Source organism: Oryctolagus cuniculus, chromosome 7, assembly GCF_051225735.1.
Source record: "Oryctolagus cuniculus isolate XC-2025 breed Fujian yellow rabbit chromosome 7, ASM5122573v1, whole genome shotgun sequence".
NCBI classification, from domain to species: Eukaryota; Metazoa; Chordata; class Mammalia; order Lagomorpha; family Leporidae; genus Oryctolagus; species Oryctolagus cuniculus.
This window is the reverse complement of record NC_142873.1, coordinates 85,232,256-85,245,295: the sequence shown is the minus strand read 5'-3', so window position 1 is coordinate 85,245,295 and position 13,040 is coordinate 85,232,256. Positions and strand designations below refer to the sequence as shown.

General features: G+C 38.9%; 1 protein-coding gene across 1 annotated transcript in view; it reads left to right on the top strand.

Annotated features, from left to right (window-relative positions):
- The window catches only part of LOC100353613 (calcium-activated chloride channel regulator 4), a 46,657-nt gene that overhangs the window by 6,534 nt on the left and 27,083 nt on the right, over nt 1-13,040 (top strand). The window contains exons 2-7 of the mRNA XM_051857526.3: nt 758-898; nt 1,032-1,179; nt 3,082-3,190; nt 4,553-4,730; nt 5,024-5,242; nt 7,529-7,756. Coding sequence (XP_051713486.3) covers nt 758-898; nt 1,032-1,179; nt 3,082-3,190; nt 4,553-4,730; nt 5,024-5,242; nt 7,529-7,756 — 1,023 coding nt within the window. The remainder of the gene's footprint in view (nt 1-757; nt 899-1,031; nt 1,180-3,081; nt 3,191-4,552; nt 4,731-5,023; nt 5,243-7,528; nt 7,757-13,040) is intronic.

Here is a 13,040-nt window from a genome sequence, read left to right as displayed (position 1 = left end):
CACTAGATAGGAAGCCCTAGGGACGGGCTGTTTCTCTTATTCATCATTGTATTTGGGGGATACTGAATATAAAGTGGTATTATGTTCACCTTGGTTGCAAAACAAGAGTTCTGTGAACAAAAGCTTGCCTTTGATGAATTTCCCTTGAATACTCTCTTCTGGACTCCCAGCCAGGTCCCTCTCCTGGGGAATGAAATAAAGAGAAACCTCTCCTAGGACCCATGTCTGTACCCTGTCTTCCTAAGCATGCATCAGCCAACACTTTCTCCACTAACATTTCTTATCACCATAACAACATGAAACAGATTTAGAACTGCATTGGTGAGGAGTATTTTATAATTCATTCTGTCTTTTTACAAATCATAAAAATAGGTAGCAATGACCCACTCAAGAGAGGAAGAAACTGAGCTTTGCAGCACTATATGCATCTACCAGGATCAGTCACCTAGAAAGGGCTAACACAGGAACTGGAACCAATTAATGACTCCAAAGTATATGTATATGTTCTTATTAATCAAATTCTCTTAACACCAAGCGTGAACATTTGCCTTTTGATAGAAGATACAGAAAGCCCAGAAGCCTCACAAAGTGCAGAATTAAACACTGTTCTGGACTGGTATGGACAGAGATGAAACTGGGCATAGACCCTGCTCCTCAATCAACTACTGTGTACTAACAATGAAAGATGGGCAACACCTGTGATGAATCCTGCTCATTTACTCCTATCTCACTTGGCTACTTTTTCCTTTACTTCTAGGACATGGTGACTACAGCTTCTACCTACCTGTTTGAGGCCACAGAAAGAAGATTTTTTTTCAAAAATGTATCTATATTAATTCCTGATACTTGGAAGGAAAATTCTCAATACAAGAGGCCAAAACATGAGAGTTACACACATGTAAGAGTCAAAATCTGCTCTTATAAATTATTTTCTGATGCTTCCCAGTTTTGCCACTAATTGTTTAAAGTCTTTCTAACTACATACTATCATACTTCTACTTTTATTAAACAATCTTTTTAAACATTCTCAGGCTGATGTCATAGTGGCACCACCTATTGCTCCAGGTAGAGATGAACCATACACTAAGCAGTTCACGGAATGTGAAGAGAAGGCAGAATACATTCATTTTACTCCTGACTTTGTACTGGGAAACAAAAAAAACGAATATGGACCAGCAGGTTTGAATTTTGAATCCTAGGAATTTTGTTCCTAATATTGTTGAAGAAAATCATAAAACTAATTGGTATATTACTGAACCATACTTTCCAAGCTCAATGAAACCCTCAAAGCTACTCAACAAGAATTTTGCTTGGCTCTTGTCTGCTCCATTTTTCTGTAGCAGCTGTTCTGAAACTCTTAACAGTTTTTCTCAAAGTCTATAGTCACTCTTATTTCCTCGAATCAGCAGATGCACTGATGGAGAGACCAGTAACCTCCATTTCCTCTCTCTACACCCAAATTCATGTCCACCAACACCTCTCCTCCCTCCATCTGTCATAGAGGAAGGCTCCTCCAATTTATAAGACCAGTGCCTAATCTGAGCTCTCAATCTTCTCCCATACCTCACATCTTCACCCTATTGTTTATTTTTCCCTCTTTATTTTGTAAAGGGAAAATTTCATATACTTCAAATGTATATATTCTTAAGCTCATAATTCTATTTCCTCCTCTCCGCTGCCTTATGCCCTCACTCCTTCCTCCTTCCTTCTTATATTTCTTTTAATTTTTACAATGACATACTTCCAATTTAATTTATAGTCACAAGTGTAACAAGTAAAAGGAGTCTTGTTAATGGACAGACTCTGATTCAGTAAGTACAAGGTGGGCCAGTGATTTTACATTTCTCTTATGCACCCAAGTGGTGTTGATGCTGCTGGACCCCAGACCACATTTTGAGAAGAAAGAGCAGCACCAAGGCAATGAAAAACTTATAAAAACCATCCCAGGAAGATTAGAATGGGCATTCTCTGGGATAGCCATATACCCAGGTGACATTCCCCAATCAGTGTCCTATACTCTAATTAATACAAATTCTCTCTCTCTCTCTCTCTCTCTCACACACACACACATACACACACACACACACAGAGCAAGAAAAGAGACTTAAGGAAGAAACATGACTTTTTCCTAACATGGACCTTTTTCTCTGCTTTCATTTCTTAATGAGCTACAGAAATAATTCTTGTAGCAGAACAACTGTTAATTCTAATACCTCCTTCTCAGGGCGCAGCAGAGTGCTGGACCTGAAGTGGAGCAGCCAGGTCTCAAACCAGCATCCATATAGGATGCCAGCACTTCAGGCCAGGGCATTAACCCGCTGTGCCACAGCACCAGCCACAACCTCCTTTTCCACCTCTGTTTGCTCTAAAGATTTTCCCAATAATACTAAAAAAAATTTGTAATTATATCCTTTCTGGATCTCAATCTGTAGATTTATCTTTATTTTTCCATTCATTTTGAGACTCTTATGGAAACAATTTTATTCTAATTCCCTCTCTCAAATGCTTTCCAAGTCATGGACTGTGTCGTACACATCTTAATATTTCTGAATGTATTTTATTTCACTGAATATATATAATTAATAATTATTGATTTCATTAATGCCTAACAATATGTGTCAAGTACCAGAAATAAATAACTTAATTTTGACATCACCAAAATTATACACGGTCAATAACAGTGTCTGTCAATCTTTTTTTTTATGATCTTCAACTTCCTAAGGACCATTTTTATTCATTTTCTCCTAATTGCTTCCTCATTTAATCAGTACAACAGTATCTATGACTTTTTGTCTGCCAAAATCCAAAACCCAAATCCTTACATATGCTGCCAATTTCAGATACACTATAGATGTCTTAACAATTTAATATATTGTGGAATAAAAAGATAATACATTGTATAATGTAATATAATGTAATGAATGCAATATCCTTTTATATAAACAAAGAAATAAATGCTGGTAATTACTGAAAACCTAAACTTAAAATTTTGCAGTTCAAAGAATGAAATTCTTAAAAATATTTGAAATGCAAATTTTATCACTTGAATTATGATTATTGACTTGAACCATTTATCCACAGGTAGAGCATTTGTCCATGAGTGGGCCCATCTCCGCTGGGGAGTGTTTGATGAGTACAATGAAGATCAGCCTTTCTACAGTGCTAGCTCAAAAAAAATTGAAGCAACAAGGCATGGATACTTAAATTTTCTTAGATGACTTAAGTCTGTAAATTTTCTTATTTTCCTTACTTTGATGTCTTTCAAATAACAATCATTCATTCTTGTCCCAGTGTAGATCATAGACAGTATATCACAAACCAATGATTTTCTTTAAGAAAATGTTTTTAAAGTTGCAATTTGCCATATTTTACAACTTTCTACCACAGCTGCCAGTCATTTACACTGCAGTTGTCGCTATGTGAATGGACTTACCATACGTTGAGAGAAGAGCAAAGTTGTTTCCATTACACTAGAACCAACAAAAATGGTTAAGTAGTGCCAAATGTGGGCTGAGTAAGAAATCCAATGCCCTCAAGGAGCCAAGCAGGAACTTCTTAGAGATTTATGAAGGTCATTTGCAAATGGAAATGTAGCATCACAATTACTCAATGGTGGGGAACGTCAGTTTAAAATTGGGTGTCAACAGTCTCAACATATGTCCTGCTGAGGCTGGAGACTTGTCATAAGTGTGCAAACTGAAAGACATGATTTCAAACATGTATTTTAAAGACTATTATGGTTACTATGTTTGTTTATTTAGTATTTACTCTACTTGTCTAGTCTCTGTGGCAGAATATTCACCATGACTGTTCATACGGATAGCTGTATTCTATTCACCAAGTATTGGGACAACAGAAGCATGAACCTATTTAGGAGATTCCCTAAATGACTGAAATCAGTCAGCACTTCCTGAGTTTGAACTGGAAGCAGTTTGAAGAGATGGATTATATTCACATGCCAGTGTATTTGTTGAAGTCACTGCCCCCTTTGCTCAACTCCTTGCCATAAAAAGAAATGTCTAAAACGCCTCCATCATCCTTTATCCATCCTGCTTGATAACACTTCATTCTCTGCTTCCATTGAAATTTCCTTGTGGCCAAAAATGTCTCTTAAATTATCCCAGCACTTGTCGCTATTCACACCTCATTCTTTTGGGGAAATTTTCTTTTAAAAAAAGAAATCCACAAAGAGCTTGAAGCTAAAGAGGTGCTTACAGTGAATGGTTTGACAAGTTCCCTCATCTAGATACCTGTGGTGCATTCTCTACCACTGGGCCAGGTAAAGAGATAGCTGAGCAAGAGGCCAGCAGGTTTAACTCCAGCAGAGAACACAGCCATTGTATGTTATCTGGAGGTCCTATTTGAAATGTCCCATTATTATTGAGAAAAAGCTAATACTTTGATGAGAACTCTTAAGCTTTACTATCATGGTAGTAAGTGCATAGTACACATAGAAGGAATACTTTGATATAAAGAACATTATGAATAAAGAGATTTTTTAAAAATATTAATGATGCAATTGCTTCAAAGTCTAACTGTCACATATTTCCAGGTGTTCCGCAGGTATCACTGGTATAAACAGAGTTTATACATGTCGAGGAGACAGCTGTGTAACAAGAAATTGCAGAATGAATACTACAACAAAACTGTATGAAAAAGACTGTCAATTCTTTCCCGATAAAGTTCAGACAGAAAAGGCATCCATAATGTATATGCAAAGTATCGAGTCTGTACGTATGCCAATCATTGCCTCCAGAATTTATAATCAAAGGACATATTATCATATTTTAAAAAAATTTGTGCAAGTAGCATGAGAGTGAAATAAATAGTATAGTGTTTTTTAAACATTGTTGACACATAGTAATAATCACACAATTAGTTTTACCTAGTATCATTAATATTATTTAGGTTTGTACACATTACTATAATATTAATTCACAATCATTGTATTTCATCCAATAAACAATATATTTATAAAACAAATTTTAATTTTTCATATTTTTCTGTTTTGTTTATCTTTTAGGCTGTTGAGTTCTGTAATGAAAAAAACCATAACAGAGAGGCCCCAAACTTACAAAACACAAAGTGCAATTTCAGAAGTACATGGGAGGTGATCAGCATTTCTGAGGATTTTCAAAGCACCACGCCCATGGAGGGACCACCCCCTACACCAGCCTTCTCACTGCTGAGACCCAGACAAAGAACTGTCTGCTTAGTTCTTGATAAATCGGGAAGCATGGCTGTAAGTTCATGGGCCCATTTCCTTCTGGACATGAGGGCAGGAGAGTTACTGAATGCCTAAGACCAGTCTGAACTCTTATCGAATACCTGGATTGTTCTAAGCAGCATGGAGTCATAAAATACCATCACCTTCTTTGATCATGACCCAAACATATCGAACAAAATATCGAAGTAAAAGAAAGATGCTGGTAGAGTTAAAATGATCAAATTCAAGGGTCTCTGTGTTTTCCCAGAATAGGAACAACTGACTGAGGAGAGCTATAAAACCCTCCAGTAAAACTTTAGTTGGGCCGGCGCTGCAGCTCAAAAGGCTAATCCTCTGCCTGTGACGGTGGCACACCGGGTTCTAGTCCCAGTCAGGGCACCAGATTCTGTCCCGGTTGCCCCTCTTCCAGTCTAGCTCTCTGCTGTGGCCCAGGAGTGTAGTGGAGGAGGGCCCAAGTGCTTGGGCCCTGCACCCACATGGGAGGCCAGGAGGAAGCACCTGGCTCCTGGCTTCCGATCAGCACAGTGAACCAACAGAAAAGGAAAACCTTTCTCTCTGTCTCTCTCTCTCACTATCCACTCTGCATGTCAAAAAAAACAAAACAAAACAAAAAAAAACTTTAGTTGGAAAGTCAGAACTAGAGACGGGAATATGAAATTGCCTTTAACCATGGTTCTTTTACTAAATGCTTGATAGAAATGAAGATAGAGGGAATGGTGGATGTTGAGTTCTATTTCAAGTCAAAGAAAAGAATCATTCAGAATTCCTAAAATGGATTTATCTAACATGCACACTGTATAAATCATCTGTTTGTTATCAAAGACACAACAGAAAGCTTTACCAGATAGCACGTGTGACAAAATGGAACCATTCATTCATTCTACTATTATTCACCAAATGGCAAATATTATGTTAGGCTTTGTGAATAGAGATCCATGTCCTTGATAAGTTCATAGTTCAATGAAGTTTTTTCTCTCTCTTTAAGTGGTTAAGTCATACTCAACCTCCAAAACTTGGGAGAGACATTCACTTCCTCCAGGACATGGAAATGGGCTTATAGGCTGGACTAAGCCTTTCTTTTAGTTCTCAACAACACCCTGTGCCTTTCTCTAGTATTCTATACTATATTGAAATTACACATGATTCTACAAACTAGATTAGGAGCTCCTCTAGAAATTAGAGCCTTGTGCTATTTATCTTTGTATTTCCATTGTTTATCACATAGGAATGATCAGTCAATAATTTTTTTAAGTGAGGAGACTACAAACAATTAAATGCAATGCAATAAGGCACCCAGGAGGATGACACATTGGAGACAGAACAGAGCATGCTGAAGACCAGGAATAGAGGATTTAACAAATGAGGGGGCGGCAATTGAAAAGGGCAGAGGATGATAGAAATGAAATGAGCCACAATAACCAGGGCTCCTTAGCAAGAACTGCAAAATGCTAGACAAGCACACACAAGTAGTCCAGGAGTGGCACTGTGGAGAAAAGAGGCCCCTATGGGGAAAGATAGGCAGACTTCTCTAGTTAGGATACAGGTAGAACCAGATTTAAAGGTAAAGTAAAATGGTGGAGAGAACCCCAGATCATGGGGATACAGGGGTTTATTCAGGGAGATCAGAGGGAAATTTGGGTATGGGTTGGGGGAAGCACTATAGACCAATGTAGTGATGAGGTACTGAAGAAGACCTATGTGTGTAAGTGCTACAGAGCCTGGGCAATCACCTAGGAAAAATGGATATAAGTGCCGGTGGGTGACCAAAGAACAAATTCCAGCTCCAACCCTCTGGTGAAGAAGTGGTTGGGAGAGGTTAGGAGTGAAAAAGAGAAAGTGAAGTAGAGACTGGGCCTCTCAGAATTTACCTGATGTTTGGGCACTTGTCATCTTTTGGGTAGTCTAGTCCCCAATTAATGTGGCCATTGCGTTCTTTGGTTAGAATATGAGATAGTCTGGCTAGATTTGAAACTCTAGGCTAGGATTTCATCTTAGAACAGGTACAGATCATATAAGATGTGAATCATGACCTACAATCCCAACTCAGTCTCCACCCTACCCTTGGAGCTCTAACTTGCGTGTTCAGCAGGCAATAATCAGTTCTGGTTAATGGTTTGTGTTCTTAAACTGTCTTATATGTGTCCCATAATACACATATTTATGTATTTAAATTTTGAAACAAAATGAATTCTTTAGTAATACCAATTAATATTCAAATAGAATCCTTACCAAAAAATTTTATGCACTCACATTGTCCAGTTAAAAACCACTTGACCCTTTTCTTGTCTTTTTTTCCATCAGAGTAGTGATCGCCTAAATCGAATGAATCAAGCAGCAAAATATTTCCTGCTGCAGGTTGTGGAAAATGGATCCTGGGTGGGGATGGTCCACTTTGATAGTACTGCCACTGTTAAAAGTCAGCTAATCCAGATAAAAAGCAGCAGTGAAAGGAACCAGTTGTTGCAGAGCTTGCCTACAGTGGCTGACGGAGGAACTCAGATCTGCCTGGGAATTAGAGCTGCATTTCAGGTAAAAGCCATGCTGCAGACAGACTGTGTCCTTTGTTTCCATAAGATTTTTTTGTGTTAAGTGCTGCTGAACACACCTGCTGCCTAATTTTCACATAATTATTCCTAAGAAGTCCAGGATAAAACACCCAGAAAAATATATCACTTGACCATTTTCTGGTGAATTAATGAATGAACTGTGGGTGAATAAGTGAAAGAGCCACTAGACTGTAAGTCCACTGAGGTTTGGGACACTGCTGTCTTGTTATGTTATAGCTGGTGCTAAATAAGTGTCAGTTAAAACAATAAACAAACATGGATATAAAAGTTATTAACTTTGAGACAGTGAAGGTAGTTATATGGAATTATTTCACTTTGAACCAGTCATCATTTTAGTTTCTGTGACATTCAGCCAGGGCAAGCTGGTGTTTTAAACAGCAGATACAGCAAGAACTGTTGGTCATGCCCATGATAAGCTACATGAATTACAGCATGAACTTTGACACCAGAGTAGTGGACCTGCTACTCACTCATTATATCATAAGAAACTCCTTTGTCTCTTTGCATTCTCTGTGCATTATCTATTAAAAAAAAAAAGAGAAAACAGGAATTTCTACCTCATATAATTATTATGAGAACTAGGTGAAACAGTATATTTATATACTGAGAGCAATATCTATTGTATGATAGAGTAACTGTATAATGTATAAATGTGACTAATAATCTTCTTTTTATTCAGTGATCATCCTAAACTCATCGTTGATAACAATTACATCAGTTTCCTGAATAGAAATCTCCTCTGTCCCTTCACAGTCTATAAAATTACGTCTAAATGCCTCAGTCTGAAGTGATTCTTTTTTTTTTTTTTTTTTTTTTTGACAGGCAGAGTGGACAGTGAAAGAGAGAGACAGAGAGAAAGGTCTTCCTTTGCCGTTGGTTCACCCTCCAATGGCTGCCGCGGCCGGCGCACCGCGCTGATCCGATGGCAGGAGCCAGGAGCCAGGTGCTTTTCCTGGTCTCTCATGGGGTGCAGGGCCCAAGCACCTGGGCCATCCTCCACTGCACTCCCTGGCCACAGCAGAGGGCTGGCCTGGAAGACGGGCAACCGGGACAGAATCCGGCGCCCCGACCGGGACTAGAACCCGGTGTGCCGGCACCGCTAGGCGGAGGATTAGCCTAGTGAGCTGCGGCGCGGGCCCAGTCTGAAGTTATTCTAATGTCTCCTCTCTCCTAATAAAAGTGCCCTTATCGATCTTTTTATCCATTGCTCTCAGTTCTCCCCTCTGGATGTCCCATCCTCCACCAATGCTGCACGGGGTGTTCCCCATGTTCACTGTGTACTAACAGCTCCAACCCTTTTCCCAGGCATTTCTCAGCCTGTCAGTGATCCCTTCACCGTCTTTGCATGGTAAATGTCTACCAACTATTCAGAGCCTTTCACCTTCATAGAGCTTTGCCTGCTCTCCCAAACTCTATGGAATCTCTCTCTTTTATGAATTGCATGACAATCTGGTGTAGGTTTGTAGCCCAAAGGCCTGTATTCAAACTACAGTTGTCACTCATTAGCTTTGTGAGTCTAATCAAAATTCTTTTTTTTTTTCAATTTGCCAGCTCTGACACTATTTTATTTTTTATTTTTATTTTTTTTTAACTTTTATTTAATGAATATACGTTTCCAAAGTACGAATAATGGATTACTATGGCTTCCCCCCCATACCGTCCCTCCCACCCACAACCCTCCCCTTTCCCACTCCCTCTCCCCTTCCATTCACATCAAGATTCATTTTCGATTATCTTAATATACAGAAGATCAGCTTAGTATACATTAAGTAAGGATTTCAACAGTTTGCTCCCACACAGAAACATAAAGTGAAAAATAATAGATGATTTTTTTTAATGATGATGAAATCAGATCAGACCTATTGTCATGTTTAATCCCAGTGAGAGTCAAGTTGGGAGTTGATAGTTTCTTTTCTTTTTTTTTTTTTTTTTTTTTTTTTTTTTAACAGAGGATCAGTTTAGTATGCATTAAGTAAAGATTTCAACAGTTTGCACCCCCATAGAAACACAAAGTGAAATATATTATTTGAGTACTCGTTATAGCATTAAATCTCAATGCACAGCACATTAAGGACAGAGATCCTACATGAGGAGTAAGTGCACAGTGACTCCTGTTGTTGACTTTACAAATTGACACTCCTGTCTATGGCATCAGTAATCTCCCTATGCTCCAGTCATGTGTTTCCAAGGCTATGGAAGCCCTCTGAGTTCTCCGACTCTTATCTTGTTTAGACAAGGTCATAGTCAAAGTGGCGGTTCTCTCCTCCCTTCAGAGAAAGGTACCTCCTTCTTTGAAGACCTGTTCTTTCCACTGAGATCTCACTCACAGAGATCTTTTGCCAGAGTGTCTTGGCTTTCCATGCCTGAAATACTCTCATGGGCTTTTCAGCCAGATCCGAATGCCTTTAGGGCTGATTCTGAGGCCAGAGTGCTATTTAGGACATCTGCCATTCTATGAGTCTGCTGAGTATCTCACTTCCCATGTTGGATCACTCTCCCCTTTATTTATTCTATCGGTTAGTGTTAGCAGGTACTAGACTTGCTTATGTGCTCCCTTTGACTCTTAGTCCTTTCATTATGATCAATTGTGAACTGAAATTGATCACTTGGACTAGTGAGATGGCATTGGTACATGCCACCTTGATGGGATTAAATTGGAGTCCCCTGGTATGTTTCTAACTCTACCATTTGGGGCAAGTCAGCTTGAGCATGTCCCAAATTATATATCTCTTCCCTCTCTTATTCCCACTCTTATGTTTAACAGGGATCACATTTCAGTTAAATTTCAACACTTAAGAATAACTGTGTATTAATTACAGAATTAAACCAGTCATATTAAGTAGAACAGACAAAAAAACTACTAAGAGGGATAATGTATTGAGTTTTTCATTAACAGTCAGGGCTATGCTGATCAAGTCACCGTTTCCCATAGTGTCCATTCCACTTCAACAGGTTTCCTTTTTGGTGTTCAGTCAGTTGTCACCGATCAGGGAGAACATATGGTCTTTGTCCCTTTGGGACTGGCTTATTTCACTCAGCATGATGTGTTCCAGATTCCTCCATTTTGTTGCAAATGACTGGATTTCGTTGTTTCTTACTGCGGTATAGTATTCTAAAGAGTACATATCCCATAATTTCTTTATCCAGTCTACCGTTGATGGGCATTTAGGTTGGTTCCAGGTCTTAGCTATTGTGAATTGAGCTGCAATAAACATTAGGCTGCAGACCGCTTTTTTGTTTGCCAATTTAAATTCCTTTGGGTAAATTCCAAGGAGTGGGATGGCTGGGTCGAACGGTAGGGTTATCTTCAGGTTTCTGAGGAATCTCCAGACTGACTTCCATAGTGGCTTGACCAGTTTGCATTCCCACCAACAGTGTGTTAGTGTCCCTTTTTCCCCACATCCTCGCCAGCATCTGTTGTTGGTAGATTTCTGAATGTGAGCCATTCTAACCGGGGTGAGGTGGAACCTCATTGTGGTTTTGATTTGCATTTCTCTGATTGCTAATGACCTTGAACATTTTTTCATGTGCCTGTTGGCCATTTGGATTTCCTCTTTTGAAAAATGTCTATTGAGGTCCTTGGCCCATCTCTTAAGTGGGTTGTTGGTTTTGTTTTTGTGGAGTTTCTTGATCTCTTTGTAGATTCTGGTTATTAACCCTTTATCTGTTGCATAGTTTGCAAATATTTTTTCCCATTCTGACGGTTGTCTCTTCACTCTCCTGACTGTTTCTTTTGCAGTACAGAAACTTCTCAATTTGATGCAATCCCAATAGTTAATTTTGGCTTTGACTGCCTGTGCCTCCCGGGTCTTTTCCAGAAACTCTTTGCCTGTGCCAATATCTTGAAGGGTTTCTCCAATGTTCTCTAGTAACTTGATGGTGTCAGGTCGTAGATTTAGGTCTTTAATCCATGTTGAGTGGATTTTTGTGTAAGGTGTAAGGTAGGGGTCTTGCTTCATGATTCTGCACGTGGAAATCCAATTTTCCCAGCACCATTTATTGAATAGACTGTCCTTGCTCAAGGAATTAGTTTTAGATCCTTGATCAAATATAAGTTGGCTGTAGATGTTTGGGTTGATTTCTGGTATTTCAATTCTGTTCCATTGGTCTATCCATCTGTTTCTGTACCAGTACCATGCTGTTTTGATTACAACTGCCCTGTAGTATGTCCTGAAATCTGGTATTGTGATGCCTCCGGCTTTGTTTTTGTTGTATAAGATTGCTTTAGCTATTTGAGGTCTCTTGTGCCTCCATATAAATTTCAGCACCAATTTTTCCAGATCTGAGAAGAAGGTCTTCGGTATCTTGATTGGTATTGCATTGAATCTATAAATTGCTTTTGGGAGAATGGACATTTTGATGATATTGATTCTTCCAATCCATGAGCATGGAAGATTTTTCCATTTCTTGGTATCCTCTTCTACTTCTTTCTTTAAGGTTTTGTAATTTTCATCGTAGAGATCTTTAACGTCCTTGGTTAAGTTTATTCCAAGGTATTTGATTGTTTTTGTAGCTATTGTGAATGGGATTGATCTTAGAAGTTCTTCCTCAGCCATGGCATTGTCTGTGTATACAAAGGCTGTTGATTTTTGTGCATTGATTTTATACCCTGCTACTTTGCCAAACTCTTCTATGAGTTCCAATAGTCTCTTGGTAGAGTTCTTTGGGTCCCCTAAATAAAGAATCATGTCATCTGCAAAGAGGGATAGTTTGAGTTCTTCCTTCCCAATTTGTATCACTTTAATTTCTTTTTCTTGCCTAATAGCTCTGGCTAGAACCTCCAGAACTATATTGAATAGCAGTGGTGAGAGTGGACATCCCTGTCTGGTCCCAGATCTCAGTGGAAATGCTTCCAACTTTTCCCCATTCAATAGGATGTTGGCTGTGGGTTTTTCATAGATTGCTTTGATTGTATTGAGGAATGTTCCTTCCAAACCCAGTTTGCTTAGAGTTTTCATCATGAACGGGTGTTGTATTTTATCAAATGTTTTCTTGGCATCTATTGAGATAATCATATGGTTTTTCTTCTGCAGTCTGTTAATGTGGTGTATCACATTGATTGTCTTGCGCACATTAAACCATCCCTGCATACCAGGGATAAATCCCACTTGGTCTGGGTGGATGATCTTTCTGATGTGTTGTTGCATTCTATTGGCGAGAATTTTATTGAGGATTTTTGCATCTATGTTCATCAGGGATATTGGTCTGTAATTCTCTTTCAGTGCTGCATCTTTTTCCGGCTTAGG